At 38.3% G+C, this 17,451-nt stretch overlaps 2 protein-coding genes and 1 pseudogene across 2 annotated transcripts; 1 reads left to right on the top strand and 2 right to left on the bottom strand.

Moving 5' to 3' along the window:
* Positions 1-241: 241 nt before the first annotated feature.
* LOC102402762 lies at positions 242-1,173 on the top strand (annotated as a pseudogene).
* A 2,852-nt stretch (positions 1,174-4,025) lies between these two features.
* Positions 4,026-4,961, bottom strand: LOC123333098 (olfactory receptor 6C2-like). Its single transcript, XM_044940650.2, has one exon. It carries the CDS (start codon positions 4,959-4,961, stop codon positions 4,026-4,028), a length of 936 nt encoding a protein of 311 aa, XP_044796585.2.
* Positions 4,962-5,527: 566 nt separating this feature from the next.
* On the bottom strand, positions 5,528-6,354 carry LOC102402117 (olfactory receptor 6C4-like). Its single transcript, XM_006052031.3, has one exon. It carries the CDS (start codon positions 6,287-6,289, stop codon positions 5,528-5,530), a length of 762 nt encoding a protein of 253 aa, XP_006052093.3. The 5' UTR covers positions 6,290-6,354.
* Between the last annotated feature and the right edge of the window lie 11,097 nt (positions 6,355-17,451).

Below are 17,451 nucleotides of genomic sequence, written 5' to 3'. Positions count from 1 at the left end.
TATTTTGAGGTCCAAAATATTTGGGAGCTAAGTTTCTAGCCTACCACAGATATACCTACAGAGCTTACACCATGAATTAATTAAAATACTCAAGATTCAGAAAAAAGAGACATATAAATGGCTTGACTTGACTTATCTAAACAAAATCTACATGTGAAATGTAAACCATTTTCTTACCCTCTTCCCAGATTTTCCTTCCAACAGTTTAACAAGCAGACTGGATGGAAGTCCAGACCCAGAAATGAGAAACCACACACCAGTAGTCAGTTTCATCCTCCTGGGATTAACAGATGACTCACAAATGCAGATTTTGATTTTCACATTTCTACTCATCACCTACATATTGAGTGTAGCTGGAAACCTGATCATCATCCTCATATTAGTGGATTCTCATCTTAAATCTGCAATGTACTATTTTCTCCAAAATTTTTCCTTCTTAGAAATCTCATTCACTTCTGCCTGCATTCCTAGATTCTTGTATAGTATATCAACAGGTGACAGGTCCATTACCTATAATGCTTGTGTAGCCCAACTATTTTTTACCTATGTGTTTGGAATGACAGATTTTTTTCTTTTGGCCACCATGTCCTATGATTGCTATGTAGCCATTTGCAAACCCTTGCATTACATGACCATCATGAACCATAGATTCTGCAAAACGCTTACCTTCTGCTGTTGGATGACCACTTTCTTGATCATATTGATATCATTTTGCTTGGGACTGAACCTGGAATTCTGTGACTCTGTCATTGATCACTTCTTCTGTGATGTTAATCCACTTCTGAAGATCTCATGCTCAGATCTATGGTTCATTGAGGAGATGACTCTTGTTGGCTCCGTGTTGATATATATCATGACTCTCATATGTGTGGTTTTGTCTTACGTGTTTATCATCAGAACAGTTCTAAGATTCACCTCTGCCCAGCAAAGGACAAAAGTTTTTCCACCCATTCTTCCCACTTTATTGTGGTTTCTATCACCTATGGCAGCTGCATCTTTGTCTATATCAAACCTTCATCAAAAGATGAAATGACTATTAGTAAGGAAGTAGTAATACTTACGACTTCCATTTCCCCCATGTTAAACCCATTTATTTATACACTGAGGAACAAACAGGTGAAATGTGCCTTTAATGATTTAGTCAAAATAATTTTATTGGTTTCAAAGAGCTAGGAGAATGTTGATAGGATCCATAAACAATTTTCTTATGTGTGTAGCCTATTTTATGTCTTCTTGAACTAGATTTGGTCTTCCATTCTTCATTGACCCTGATGAAGTCAACTCTGGGTGTGTGTGCTGGTCACTTCAGTTGTGTTTGACTCTTTGCAGCCCTGTGGACTGTCCCCTCTAGGCCCCTCTGTCTATGGGATTCTCCAGGCAAGAATACTAGAGTGGGTGGACATGCCCTCCTCAGGTAACCTTCCTGACTAAGGGATCAAACCCATGTCTCTTTTGTCTCCTGTATTGACAAGCGGGTTCTTTGCTACTCACGCCATTTTGGAAATCCTTAGAATTACAAACATTAAAAAAAAAACAAACCAAAATTTTTGTTTCAGGAAATCTAATCACAACATCACTATGAACATTTCTTTCCCTTTTCTTTTCAATCTGAAAATATTGCATATAATTTCTCCAAACAATTTCTACAAATTGAGAGAAATAATATTAAAGAGAAGAAAATACTATTTCTGAGTTTAACAGAGAAAAAATTCTCAAAACTTCAAAGTTTATTTTAAAGTAAAAAAATAAGTATAAATATTTAGAATTTCAAAAAAAGCTTTTATCAATAAGGAAGTTTAAAGTCACAGGTTACATAGTCATACAATGGATATAATTCAATGTAAAACTCATTTAATGACTGCCATAAGGACATTGTGGAGAAGGCAATGGCAACCCACTCCAGTACTCTTGCCTGGAAAATCCCATGGACGGAGGAGCCTGGTAGGCTGCAGTCCATGGGGTCGCTGAGAGTCGGGCACGACTGAGCTACTTCACTTTCACTTTTCACTTTCATGCATTGGAGAAGGAAATGGCAACCCACTCCAGCGTTCTTGCCTGGAGAATCCCAGGGATGGGGGAGCCTGGTGGGCTGCCGTCCCTGGGGTCACACAGAGTCGGACATGACTGAAGCGACTTAGCAGTAACAGTAGTAGCAGCATGAGGACATTGATTAAAATAAAGAGAGAAATGCATTGGTCATTGCTGCTAAGGATTAAATCTTGGATTGGAATTCCATAAAGGAGATTGATACTGATGTACCAATTGAAATACGAAAGCACAAAGTGGTGGCAGCATGTAAAAGAAACCCCATAGGGTTAGTGTGTTAAGTTGATTCAGTCATGTCCAACTCATTGTGACACTATGGACTGTAGCCTGCCAGGTTCCTCTGTCTGTAGGCTTTTCCAGGCAAGAATACTGGAGTGGGTTGCCACTTCCTCCTCCAGGAGATCTTCCTGACCAGGAATTGTACCCATATCTCCTGTGTCTCCTGCATTGACAGGCAGGTGCCACAGCCCCACTAGTGCCACGTAGGGCTAGAAGAGTGACAAATAAATAACAAGGAAGATGGAGAAAAGAGATGATAATTAAAAAGTAATGTCAATTAAATTATTTGCTTTTTGAAAAGAAAAGCTTTAGTCATTTCAAGAGTTCAAAATATGCATGCAGTGATACCTCACAGAGAAATATCAGCATTGAATTATTTGTTAAATTCTTCACCAACTTGAACTGCTATTGTTCATCGTCTTTAAATTTCCTTTGACTTTTGCTCTCTTTGAGGTTACTTATCATATCATGGTCCTTATAGGGAGGAATTTTCCACTCATGTCAACTTCTCAATGTCAGTGTTCAGTTCAGTTTGGTTCAGTCGCTCAGTCATGGCCGACTCTGCGACCCCATGAATTGCAGCACGCCAGGCCTCCCTGCCCATCACCAACTCCCGGAGTTCATTCAAACTCCTGTCCATAGAGTTGGCGATGCCATCCAGCCATCTCATCCTCTGTCGTCCCCTTCTCCTCCTGCCCCCAATCCCTCCTAGCATTAGGGTCTTTCCCAATGAGTCAGCTGTACACATCAGGTAGTAGAAGTGTTGGAGCTTCAGCTTCAGCATCAGTCCTTCCAAAGAGTATTGAGGGTTGATTTCCTTTAAGATTGACTGGTTTGATCTCCTTGCAGTCCAAGGGACTCTCAAGAGTCTTCTCTAGCAGCACAATTAGAAACCATACATTCTTCAGTGTTCTGCCTTCTTTATTGTCCAGCTCTCACATCTGTCATTGACAACTGGAAAGACCATTGCCTTGACTACATGGATCTTTGTATGCAAAGTGGTGTCTTTGCTTTTTAACACACTGTCTAGGTTTGTCATGATCTTAACTTTTTTTTTTAATTGAATTTTAAGCTGGCTTTTTCACTCTCCTTCACCCTCATCAAGGGGCTCTTTAGTTCCTTTTTGCTTTCTGCCATTAGAGTGGAGTCATCTGCATATCTGAGGTTGTTTATATTTCTCCCAGCAATCTTGATTCCAGCTTGTAACTCATCCAGCCTGGCATTTCACATGATGTGCTCTATGTATAAGTTAAATAAACAGGGTGACAATAAACAGCCTTGTTGTACTTTTTTTCTCAATCCTGAACCAGTCAGTTGTTCCATACACAGTTCTGACTGTTGCTTCTTGACCTGCATACAGGTTTTTCAGGAGACAGGTAAGCTGCTCTAGAATTCCCATCTCTTTAAGAATTTTCCACAGTTATGATCCACACAGTCAAAGACTTTAGTGTAGTCAATGAAATAGAGATAGATGCTTTTCTGGAATTCCCTTGCTTTCTTTATGATCCAGCAAATGTTGGCAATTTGATCTCCAGTTCCTGTCCCTTTTCTAAACCCAGCTCAAACATCTGGAATTTTTATAGAGAAGGGAAATATAGAAATGACTTAATCAGAATGGAAGACCAGATCTCACTTAGGAAGAAATAATAGAGGATATACACATAAGAAAATTGTTTAGGGAACCTGACTTCAGCATTCTCTTAGTTCTTTGAGACCAGTAGAATTCTTTCGAGTAAATCACTAAACGCTTGTTTCACTTGTTTGTTTCTCAGAGTATAAATAAATGGGTTTAACATGGGGGAAATGGAAGTTGTAAGTATTACTACTTTCTTATTAATAGTCATTTCATCTTTTGATAAAGGTTTGATATAGACAAAGATGCAGCTGCCATAGGTGATAGAAACCACAATAAAGTGGGAAGAACAGGGGGAAAAAGCTTTTGTCCTTTGCTGAGCAGAGGGGAATCTTAGAACTGTTCTGATGATACTTATGTAGGACAGAACAACACATGTAAGAGGCATGATAAATATCAACACACAGCAAGCAAAAGTTATCTCTTCCACGATCCATGGATCTGAGCATGAGATCTTCAGGAGTGGATAAACGCCACAAAAAAAGTGATCAATGACAGAGTCACAGAATTCCAGGTTCAGTCCCAAGCAAAACAGTGGAAAAACAATTAAGAAAGTGGTTATCCAACAGCAGAAGATAAGCATTTTGCAGAATCTGTGGTTCATGATGGTCATGTAATGCAGGGGTTTGCAAATGGCTACATAATGATCATAGGACATGCTGACCAAGAGAAAGAATTCTGTTACACCAAACATATATGTAAAAAATATTTGGGACAGGCAAGTGTTATAAGTAATGGTTCTCCCTCCTGTTAATATACTGTACAAGAATCTAGGAATGCAGGCAGAAGTGAATGAGATTTTTAAGAAGGAAAAATTTTGGAGAAAAAAGTACATCGCAGTTTTAAGGTGAGAATCCACTAATATGAGAGTTATGATGACTAGGTTTCCAATTATATTCAACATGTATATGATGATCAGAGATATAAAAGTCAAAACCTGCGTTTGTAGGTTATCTGTTAATCCCTGGAGGATGAAACTGAATACTGATGTGTGGTTTCTCATTTCTGGGTCCTGACTTCTGTACAGTCTTTCTGTAAAACTGAGGGAGGTACAATCTGGGAAGACAGTGAGAAAATGTTTTACAGTAGCTTTTGTTTAGAAAGGCTAAACAATGTATCTTACATGTATTATCTCTTACCTGATAAGTGATATTTTTAACTTAATTCAGAGCTGTAAGCTCTGTTGATATATCCCTTGATAGGTTAGAAACTTGGTGTTCAAATATTTTTGGCCACAACATATGGTGAGATATGCATTTTATATTGTAATTTACTGTACTTGCAAACACACACAAATATATATACTTACACAGCTTTGCAACAAGAATTTCAGTAAAATATTAACCCTCAGATGCCCTGTTTTCTGATATTATACATGTAATCTATAAAGATATCAACCACTATGCTGTATATCTGAAACTAATATCAACTATACTACAATTTTTAAAATAAACAAATGCAAGTATGATCACATTGATTTTACAGTCTGCTGAATGGTCATAACCTGTGTTTGAATAAAAGACATTTCATTTTTTATGGTTTCTTTAAATAATACTCTCCAAGTAATATCTAATTTTTCCATGATATTTTTAAAATGATCACTATCCTTTTAGCATATACTTCAGAATAGGCTTTCTTCCTTTTCTGAGCAGAAGGGATCCTTAAAATGGTCTGGATGATGTTTGTGTAGGAGAGAATCACCAGCATCAGGGTGAGCACCAACATCACAACTGCTAAGATGAAGTCAACCAGCTCCAGGACTCTTGTGTCTGAGCAAGATATTTCTATGAGGGGTCCATAGTCACAATAATAATGATTCAGCATGTTGGAGGCACAGAAGTCCCGTTGACTGGTCATGATGATTGGGGATAGGATGATGAAAAATCCAGCCAGCCAAGAGCAGAGGACTAGCTGGATGCAGACTCTGCTGTTCATAATGGTCGTGTAATGTAGGGGTTTGCATATGGCCACATAGCGGTCATAGGACATAGCAGCCAGAAGGTAAAACTCTGTGGCTCCAAAGAATATCACCAAGAAATACTGAGTGAGGCAGCCTGCAAAGCTGATGCTCTTGTTCCCAGTTGAGATACTGAATAGTAGCCTAGAAGTGAAAGTGGATATAAAGACAATTTCTAAGAAGGAGAAGTTCCAGAGGAAGAAATACATGGGCGTGTGGAGGTGGGAGTCCAGTAGTATGAGGGTGATGATCGTCAGGTTTCCTAAGATACTGATTATGTAGGTAAGGAGGAGAAGTATGAGGATGATACTTTGAAGCTCTGGGATGTCTGTTAGTCCCAGCAGAATGAATTCTGTCAAAGTTCGGTTTTTCATTGCTAATGATTCTGCCTGTGAAACTGAGAAGAGAGATGAGGTATGAAAAGGGCAGCAAAGCTCAGGAATATTGAGGGGAGAATGTGGGTTCCCCTTGAAATTTATTCATGGAAAATTCCTCTAAGTTAACAGAATGTCTGTTGGTCTCAACTGGCCCTTCACAAAATATGTTTACCCAGGTTCCCATGTAGGCAGCTTTCTTTTTGAAGCCTTTTTCTTGAGGCAATGAAATAGTCATCTGGCACTCCATAATGCATCTTCTGCATATAAAAATTTACCCCTTTATCCACTCTTTGCTTTTTCCCCTATCTATGAAACCCTTCTCCAAGATCTTGTAGGAATGTTTCATCTTTCCTTAGTGTTAATGTTTTGATCATTTGCTTCATTGCTGTCTTCTTCAATATATCGGACACCCCCATATCCATTTTCTTTGTGGGAGTGAATAGCTCTTTTTCTTTTTTTAAATTTTATTTTATTTTTAAATTTTACAATATTGTATTGGTTTTGCCAAATATTGAAATGAATCCGCCACAGGTATATATGTGTTCCCCATCCTGAACCTTCCTCCTTCCTCCATCCCTGTACCATCCCTCTGGGTCGTTCCAGTGCACCAGCCCAAGAATCCAGTATCGTGCATTGAACCTGGGCTGGTGACTCATTTCATACATGATATTATACACGTTTCAATGTCATTCTCCCAAATCTTCCCACCCTTTCCTTCTCCCACAGAGTCCAGAAGACTGTTCTATACATCAGTGTCTCTTTTGCTATCTCGTATACAGGGTTATTGTTACCATCTTTCTAAATTCCATATATATGCGTTCATATACTGTATTGGTGTTTTTCTTTCTGGCTTACTTCACTCTGGATAATAGGCTCCAGTTTCATCCACCTCATTAGAACTGATTCAAATGTATTCTTTTTAATGGCTGAGTAATACTCCATTGTGTATATGTACCACAGCTTTCTGATCCATTCATCTGCTGATGGACATCTAGGTTGCTTCCATGTCCTGGCTATTATAAACAGTGCTGCGATGAACAGTGGGGTACACATGTCTCTTTCCCTTCCGGTTTCCTCAGTGTGTATGCCCAGCAGTGGGATTGCTGGATCATAAGGCAGTTTTATTTCCAGTTTTTAAAGGAATCTCCACACTGTTCTCCATAGTGGCTGTACTAGTTTGCATTCCCACCAACAGTGTAAGAGGGTTCCCTTTTCTTCACAGCCTCTCCAGCATTTATTGCTTGTAGACTTTTGGATTACAGCCATTCTGACTGGTGTGAAATGATACCTCATAGTGGTTTTGATTTGCATTTCTCTGATAATGAGTGATGTTGAGCATCTTTTCATGTGTTTGTTAGCCATCTGTATGTCTTCTTTGGAGAAATGTCTATTTAGTTCTTTGGCCCATTTTTTGATTGGGTCATTTATTTTTCTGGAATTGAGCTGTAGGAGTTGCTTGTATATTTTTGAGATTACTTGTTTGTCAGTTGCTTCATTTGCTATTATTTTCTCCCATTCTGAAGGCTGTCTTTTCACCTTGCTTATAGTTTCCTTTGATGTGCAGAAGCTTTTAAGTTTAATTAGGTCCCATTTGTTTAATTTTGCTTTTATTTCCAATATTCTGGGAGGTGGGTCATAGAGGATCCTGCTGTGATGTATGTCGGAGAGTGTTTTGCCTATGTTCTCCTCTAGGAGTTTTATAGTTTCTGGTCTTACGTTGAGATCTTTAATCCATTTTGAGTTTATTTTTGTGTATGGTGTTAGAAAGTGTTCTAGTTTCATTCTTTTATAAGTGGTTGACCAGTTTTCCCAGCACCACTTGTTAAAGAGATTGTCTTTAATCCATTGTATATTTCTGCCTCCTTTGTCAAAGATAAGGTGTCCATAGGTGCGTGGATTTATCTCTGGGCTTTCTATTTCGTTCCATTGATCTATATTTATGTCTTTGTGCCAGTACCATACTGTCTTGATGACTGTGGCTTTGTAGGAGAGCCTGAAGTCAGGTAGGTTGATTCCTCCAGTTCCATTCTTCTTTCTCAAGATTGCTTTGGCTATTCGAGGTTTTTTGTATTTCCATACAAATTGTGAGATTATTTGTTCTAGCTCTGTGAAGAATACCATTGGTAGCTTGATAGGGATTGCATTGAATCTATAAATTGCTTTGGGTAGTATACTCATTTTCACTATATTGATTTTCCAATCCATGAGCATGGTATATTTCTCCATCTATTAGTGTCCTCTTTGATTTCTTTCACCAGTGTTTTATAGTTTTCTATATATAGGTCTTTAGTTTCTTTAGGTAGATATATACCTAAGTATTTTTTTCTTTCCGTTGCACTGGTGAATGGAATTGTTTCCTTAATTTCTCTTCTATTTTCTCATTATTAGTGTATAGGAATGCAAGGGATTTCTGTGTGTTGATTTTATATCCTGCAACTTTACTATAATCATTGATTAGTTCTAGTAATTTTCTGGTGGAGTCTTTAGGGTTTTCTATGTAGAGGATCATGTCATCTGCAAATAGTGAGAGTTTTACTTCTTTTCCAATTTGGATTCCTTTTATTTCTTTTTCTGCTCTGATTACTGTGGCCAAAACTTCCAAAATTATGTTGAATAGTAATGGTGAAAGTGGGCACCCTTGTCTTGTTCCTGACTTTAGAGGAAATGCTTTCAATTTTTCACCATTGAGGATAATGTTTGCTGTGGGTTTGTCATATATAGCTTTTATTATGTTGAGGTATGTTCCTTCTATTCCTGCTTTCTGGAGAGTTTTTATCATAAATGGATGTTGAATTTTGTCAAAGGCTTTCTCTGCATCTATTGAGATAATCATATGGTTTTTATTTGTCAATTTGTTAATGTGGTGTATTAGATTGATTGATTTGCGGATATTGAAGAATCCTTGCATCCCTGGGATAAAGCCCACTTGGTCATGGTGTATGATCTTTTTAATGTGTTGTTGGATTCTGATTGCTAGAATTTTGTTAAGGATTTTTGCATCTATGTTCATCAGTGATATTGGCCTGTAGTTTTCTTTTTTTGTAGGATCTTTGTCAGGTTTTGGTATTAGGGTGATGGTGGCCTCATAGAATGAGTTTGGAAGTTTACCTTCCTCTGCAATTTTCTGGAAGAGTTTGAGTAGGATAGGTGTCAGCTCTTCTCTAAATTTTTGGTAGAATTCAGCTGTGAAGCCGTCTGGACCTGGGCTTTTGTTTGCTGGAAGATTTTTGATTACAGTTTCAATTTCCGTGCTTGTGATGGGTCTGTTAAGATTTTCTATTTCTTCCTGGTGCAGTTTTGGAAAGTTGTACTTTTCTAAGAATTTGTCCATTTCTTCCATGTTGTCCATTTTATCGGCATATAATTGTTGATAGTAGTCTCTTATGATCCTTTGTATTTCTGTGTTGTCTGTTGTGATCTCTCCATTTCATTTCTAATTTTATTGATTGATTTTTCTCCCTTTGTTTCTTGATGAGTCTGGCCAATGGTTTGTCAATTTTATTTATCCTTTCAAAGAAGCAGCTTTTGGCTTTGTTGATCTTTGCTATGGTCTCTTTTGTTTCTTTTGCATTTATTTCTGCCCTAATTTTCAAGATTTCTTTCCTTCTACTAACCCTGGGGTTCTTCATTTCTTCCCTTTCTAGTTGCTTTAGGTGTAGAGTTAGGTTATTTATTTGACTTTTTTCTTGTTTCTTGAGGTATGCCTGTATTGCTATGAAGTTTCCCCTTAGGACTGCTTCTACAGTGTCCCACAGGTTTTGGGTTGTTGTTTTCATTTTCATTCATTTCTATGCAAATTTTGATTTCTTTTTTTATTTCTTCTTGGTTATTCAGCAGCGTGTTGTTCAGCCTCCATATGCTTGAATTTTTAATAGTTTTTCTCCTGTAATTGAGATCTAATCTTACTGCATTGTGGTCAGAGAAGATGCTTGGAATGATTTCTATTTTTTTGAATTTACCAAGGCTAGATTTATGGCCCAGGATGTGATCTATCCTGGAGAAGGTTCCATGTGGGCTTGAGCAAAAGGTGAAATTCATTGTTTTGGGATGAAATGTCCTCTAGATATCAATTAGGTCTAACTGGTCTATTGTATCATATAAAGTTTGTGTTTCCTTGTTAATTTTCTGTTTAGTTGATCTATCCATAGGTGTGAGTGGGGTATTAAAGTCTCCCACTATTATTGTGTTATTGTTAATTTCTCCTTTCATACTTGTTAGCATTTGTCTTACATATTGCGGTGCTCCCATGTTGGGTGCATATATATTTATAATTGTTATATCTTCTTCTTGGATTGATCCTTTGATCATTATGTAGTGACCATCTTTGTCTCTTTTCACAGCCTTTGTTTTAAAGTCTATTCTATCTGATATGAGTATTGCTACTCCTGCTTTCTTTTGGTCTCTATTTGCATGGAAAATCTTTTTCCAGCCCTTCACTTTCAGTCTGTATGTGCCCCCTGTTTTGAGGTGGGTCTCTTGTAGACAACATATGTAGGGGTCTTGTTTTTGTATCCATTCAGCCAGTCTTTGTCTTTTGGTTGGGGCATTCAACCCATTTACATTTAAGGTAATTACTGATCAGTATGATCCCGTTGCCATTTACTTTATTGTTTGGGGTTCAAATTTATACACCGTTTTTGTGTTTCCTGTCTAGAGAACATCCTTTAGTATTTGTTGGAGAGCTGGTTTGGTGGTGCAGAATTCTCTCAGCTTTTGCTTGTCTGTAAAGCTTTTGATTTCTCCTTCATACTTGAATGAGATCCTTGCTGGGTACAATAATCTGGGCTGTAGGTTATTTTCTTTCATCACTTTAAGTACGTCTTGCCATTCCCTCCTGGCTTGAAGAGTTTCTATTGAAAGATCAGCTGTTATCCTTATGGGAATTCCCTTGTGTGCTATTTATTGTTTTTCCCTTGCTGCTTTTAATATTTGTTCTTTGTGTTTGCTCTTTGTTAATTTGATTAATATGTGTCTTGGGGTGTTCCGCCTTGGGTTTATCCTGTTTGGGACTCTCTGGGTTTCTTGGACTTGAGTGATTATTTCCTTCCCCTTTAGGGAAGTTTTCAACTATTATCTCCTCAAGTATTTTCTCATGGTCTTTCTTTTTGTCTTCTTCTTCTGGGACCCCTATGATTCGAATGTTGTAGCGTTTAATATTGTCCTGGAGGTCTCTGAGATTGTCCTCATTTCTTTTAATTCGTTTTTCTTTTTTCCTCTCTGATTCATTTATTTCTACCATTATATATTCTAACTCACTAATCCTATCTTCTGCCTCTGTTATTCTACTATTTGTTGCCTCCAGAGTGTTTTTAATTTCATTTATTGCATTATTCATTATATATTGACTCTTTTTTATTTCTTTTAGGTCCTTGTTGAACCTTTCTTGCATCTTCTCAATCCTTGTCTCCAGGCTCTTTATCTGTGATTCCATTTTGATTTCAAGATTTTGGATCATTTTCACTATCATTATTCGGAATTCTTTATCAGGTAGATTCCCTATCTCTTCGTCTTTTGTTTGGTTTAGTGGGCATTTATCCTGTTCCTTTATTTGCTGGGTATTCCTGTGTCTCTTCATCTTGTTTAAATTGCTGAGTTTGGAGTGTCCTTTCTGTATTCTGGCAGTTTGTCGAGTTCTCTTTATTGTGGCATTTCCTCGCTGTGTGTGGGTTTGTACAGGTGGCTCGTCAAGGTTTCTTGGTTAGGGAAGCTTGTGTCGATGTTCTGGTGGGTGGAGCTGTATTTCTTCTCTATGGAGTGCAATGAAGTATCCAGTAATAAGTTATGAGATGTCTATGGTTTTGGGGTGACTTTGGGCAGCCTGTATCTTGGAGCTCAGGGCTGTGTTCCTTTGTTGCTGGAGAATTTGCTTGGTATGTCTTGCCCTGGAACTTGTTGGCCCTTGTGTGGTGCTTGGTTTCAGTGTCAGTATGGAGGTGTTTGATGAGCTCCTGTCAATTAATATTCCCTGGAGTCAGGAGTTCCCTGGAGTCAGGGTTTGGACTTAAGCCTCCTGCTTCCAGTTATCAGTCCTATTTTTACAGTCGTTTCAAAACTTCTCCTTCTATACAGCACCATTGATAAAACATCTACGTTAAAGATGAAAAGTTTCTCCACCATGGGGGTCACCCAGAGAGGTTCACAGCATTACATGGAGAAGAGAAGAGGGAGGAGGAAGTTAGAGGTGACCCAAATGAGATGTGGTGGAATCAATAGAGAAGAGAGAGGGCTAGCCAGTAATCAGTTCCTTATGTGCACTCCACAACTGGACCACTCAGAGATGTTCACGGAATTATACAGAGAAGTGAAGAAGCAGGAAGGAGACAGAGGTGGCCAGGAGGATAAAAGGGGGGAATGAAAAGGAGGGAGACAGATCCAGCCAGTAATCAGTTCCCAAAATGTTCTCCACCATCTGGAACACACAGAAATTCACAGAGTTAGGTAGAGTAGAGAGGGGTTAGGGAGGAGATACAGGCGACCTGCTGGAGAAAAAGGAGAGTCCAGAGGGAGAGAGAGCAGTCAAGCTAGTAGTCTCACTCCCTAGTGAAAAATGAGTACTGAAGATTGGGTTCTTAAAGGTTCAAAATTGGTAACAAATACATAAAAGCAGAAATTACAAATCTAGAGTTTGGAATTTCAAAAAAGACAATGTTAAAGAAAAGAAGAAGGAAAAGAAAGTGAGAAACAAACAAACAAACAAAACAAACAAAGTCGCAAAAATTATAAAGAAAGTATAGGTTCAAAATTGATAACAAATACCAAAAAGCATAAATTAAAAATCTAGAGTAGAGTTTGGAATTTCAGATACACAATGTTATGTAAAAGAAGAGAAAGAAAGAGAGAAAAAAAGTCACAAAAATTATATTAAAAAATATAGGTACATATGATAACAAATACTGAAAAGCTAAAATTAAAAATCTAGAGTAGAGTTTGGAATTTCAAAAATGCAATGTTAAAGAAAAGAAGAAAAAAATGTCAAAAAATTATAAAAATATATATATATGAAGTTTGCTTTAAAAAATAGGGTCTTTTTTTTTTTTTTGCTAAGTAATAGTAGGTTATAAAAGTGAAAATTAAAGGAATAATAGAGGACTTAAAATTCTTTAAAATATTAAAAAAAAAAGAAAGAAAGAATGATCGTAAAAATAGTAAAAATATATCTAGAACTTTCTCTAGTTTTTTTGTGGGTATTGTGGGTTCAGTTCATTTTTGGCTAGTTCCTTGGTCCGACTTATATTTCTCAAGATCTATAGGCCCCTTCCTATGTAGTCGGTACTAACCACAGGGTTTTAATCTATTGCCTGTAGCTTCCAAGGCGGTTCTGTTTGCTGGTCTCTTCAATGTCTGGTTTCTGCCCTGACACAAAGGGGACGGTGGAGGACACTTTTTTTTTTTTTTTTTTTTTTTTTTAAGGCTCACTTGTTCAGTCGTGCTGTGGGGAGGGAGGGACGCTGCAAACAAATAACACTGGAGTGTGCTTGTAGTGTCCCAGCCACACTGGGTCTGCCCCTGCTCACGGCGCATGTAGCCTCCCTGCCCACACTGCTCAGCTCTAGGCTGCTCCACTGGGAACCATCTGTGGCCGGCCCTGGGCTGCTTGCACCTCTCAGGTACAAGCCGCTCAGGTTCAGGCGCTCGGGTAGTCCTCAAAGGTGCAGACTCGGTTGGGCCTGCATTTTGTGCCCTTCCCAGGTCCGAGCAGCTCTGGTGATGAGGTGTTTGGTGAGTGCAATTGCTACGACTTATCCCCTCCCCACCGCTCAGTTATCTAGGTGTACAACCAGCACACCTTCTCAGGCGGATGTTGACCGTCCAGACCCCCAAGAAGTTTTAGTTAGCAAAGAAGCCTGCTTACAGTTTTATAGATAATGTCTCTCTGGGGCTGCGATTGCCCCCTTCTGGCTCTGCCTGCCTGTCACCGGAGGGGGAAGGTCTGCAGCCGGCTATCTCTGTTCAGTCCTTTGTTCCGTGCGCGGGCCTGGCGGTGTCTTAGGTTAGGGCTGGCTTTTCGTGTGGTAGATATCCCACAGTCTGTTTGCTAGCCCAAATTATTTCACTCAGATAGCACTCGAGGTATTCAGGCCAGATCCTTACTCTAAGTGATGCAGCCCGCACAGCGCCTCCCTGCCCAGTCCCCGCTTGCTAGTGGCGTGTGCAGGCATCTGCGCTGCTTCTCTGCTGGGGGAGTGACCGTAGGGCTCGTAATCTGCGGTTTTTAATTGTTTATTTATTTTTCCTCCCTGTTATGTTGCCCTCTGTGCTTCCAAGGCTTGGCACAGATTTGGCAGTGAGAAGGTTTCCTGGTGTTTGGAAACTTCTCTCTTTTTAAGACTCCCTTCCCTGGATGGAACTCCATCCCTCCCTCTTTTGTCTCTTTTTTTTGTCTTTTATATTTTTCCTACCTCCTTTTCGAAGAGTTGGGTTGCTTTTCTGGGTGCCTGATGTCCTCTTCCGGCATTCAGAAGTTGTTTTGTGGAATTTACTCAGCGTTTAAATCTTCTTTTGATGAATTTGTGAGGGAGAAAGTGTTCTCCCCATCCTACTCCTCCACCATCCTAGACATCTTCTTTTTCTATTCTGACTTTTGTGCCTGGTGGCAGGTTTGGAGAAAGCTCTGAAATATTGAATTCTTTTTTGTATGAGACCAGGAGAAATCCTGGTTTTAACTGCTAGAAGAGATTACAGTTAGCCAATAGTTCTAGGAAAGCTTTCTTTAAATATTCTTTAAATACTGTTTAAATATTCAGGGAGTAATGTTTACTGGACCAGGAGCCTTTCTTACATTCTTTTAGTTTTCAGGACATAGATGTTACTGCTACAGAAAGGTAGGAAAGAGTCATCCTGGTCCCTTACAGACTGATATGGATTCCTCCCAGAAAAATACCTGCTAGGGTCAAGAATTATTTTAGGCAGTTATCTTTGTTCTGATCTTCCAGTATCACAGGAACTAAGGGTCTTCAAGGGTGCTTATCTAGAACAAGTTCATAGTGGAAGTCCCTGCTGCCCTTGGCCCACTGTGATCACTGGACTCTAATGTCAAGGCAGTGTCACTCTCTGAATGGGAGGCTCAGGCTTCTATTTACTTTTTGCTCTTTGGAGAATTTTTCTACATTATCATTGAGAAATTTACATTTGTATTTCACAGAAATATAATCACAAGTCTGAATATATAATTGTTTGGAGAAGTTTATTTCATTATTGTAATGTAGAAAAATTGTAAAAGATAAAAATTCCACTTATTCAATAGGTGACTAAATACATAAATTGTGACCTTTTGTATTTGGAATAAAATGGGAAAATTATTTGTACTGACTTTCGTGGTTTACAATATATTGCTAGGGAAGTAAACACAATCACAAGTATAGATTGTGATTTTTACCTGTGTAAGAAACTGGGAATGTATACATATATTTCCAAATGTCTGGAAGAATTTTAAATGGTCAATGACAGTTATTTCTGGAGTTCCACTGATCACAAAATGAAAGTCTTTCTCTTTTCCCTTTATCTCCATATTCATAATCTAAAAATAAAAATATGAACCTGAATGAGATTTTTAACAGTAAAAACAGTAGTAGAAATTACATTCAGTTGAATTTCATAATCTGTCACCATAAAATGATAATATTGATGAACTGAGGACATACTCACTTTTTGACACTCAGAAAAGATGTTGAGGGATTTTACCTCTGGATGCTGTTAGGAAGAGTCAAAATTGAGAAGTCAGATGTGGATAAGAAAGTAAGATAAAATGTAACACATATTCCACTTTTCTAATACTACTCCATGCCCTGATTGGTCACAAAGCATACAGGTTTCTTAGGCAGAAGTTTGAAAAGAAATAGTTTCTAGCTCCCTTTGCCTTTAATTAATCACTTGTTCCTGCTTTTTCTATAAGTTGGTCCCATTTAGGATTGGTTCTACAATTTCTGAAGTTGCTACCTTATTTAAAGTATTTGAAGAATAGAGGAACATTTTACTTCTCACAGTCTCTTTTTTTCCCTCCATTTAATCTGGACTTCTTTACAATTTTTTATCAGTTTGAGTGATACACATTTTATTGAGTTTACTCAGCAGAGACATTGGGGAATAAATTTTTCCCTAGGGGCCCAGGTCAAGAAAACTTTAATTAGCCTTAATAAATAATGTTTGGAATTAACTTTTGACAGGTAACTAGAAAGATGCTCCAAAGAGACCCATGAGGAGGCTGTTACATGGGCATCAGTTACAGGATAAAAGTCTTGTGGGAACTGAAGCAATAATGGTGATCATAATAATAAAAATGCAACATTAATTTATCAAGCATTTTACCTGAGCTGGGCAGTTTTATTAATTTCCATTCTTTATCATTTTATGCTCAGTATATTTGAGGCATTTGTTATTTTTAGATTCTTTGCCCACCTAGTTAGTAGGTGTGTGACCTTCAGAAGGTTCTCTAGCCTCTCTGTGCCTCAGTTGCTTCATCTGTTAAATGGGGGTAAGAATAGTAATTGGAACAAAAATCTGTCATAAGCACTAAATGTGTTGATAGATGTGGAGTGCTTAGAAGAGTGCTTGGAATACAGTAAATGGGAGACAAGTTATCACTCTTATTACTGTTATTATTCTGCCCGTTTTGCAGATGAGGGAATGAACAACATAAAAGTTGTGTAGTTTTCCCAACATCACATAACAGGAACTCTGAATTATTGGCGTCTGAGGGCTGGTTTGCCTAATTCTATAGCATGCCATGTGCCTTTTCAGGAGCATGAGGAATGCAGAAGCAGTTGGCTTCCTACTGTCAGTGGCATCACTGTTTCACCATGGGGGTGGGGAGTTTAGCATTTATTCCAGAACAAATTCTTTCTTTCCTGTGTTGGACCATTGTTCTCTGATTCTTGCTTTCTGATGCAAAGCAGGATGTTATATATGCTTCTATGTTCTCCTCCATGGACTTGAACTACCTTCCCTGATATTCCTTCCCCATTTTCTTTCTTCAAACTTTTTTTTATGTGGACAGTTTAAAAAGTCTTTATTGAACTTGATACAGTATTGTTTCTGTCTTATGTTTTGGCTTTTTGGCCATGAGGCATGTAGGATAGTAGTTCTCCACCAGGGATGAAATCTACATCCCCTATGTTGGAAGGCAAAGTCTCAACCACTGGACCATGAGGGAAGTCTCTCTC

Source organism: Bubalus bubalis, chromosome 4 (assembly GCF_019923935.1).
Source record: "Bubalus bubalis isolate 160015118507 breed Murrah chromosome 4, NDDB_SH_1, whole genome shotgun sequence".
Taxonomy (NCBI): domain Eukaryota; kingdom Metazoa; phylum Chordata; class Mammalia; order Artiodactyla; family Bovidae; genus Bubalus; species Bubalus bubalis.
The sequence above is the reverse complement of the archived record's forward strand: the minus strand, read 5'-3'. Positions and strand labels throughout refer to the sequence as shown.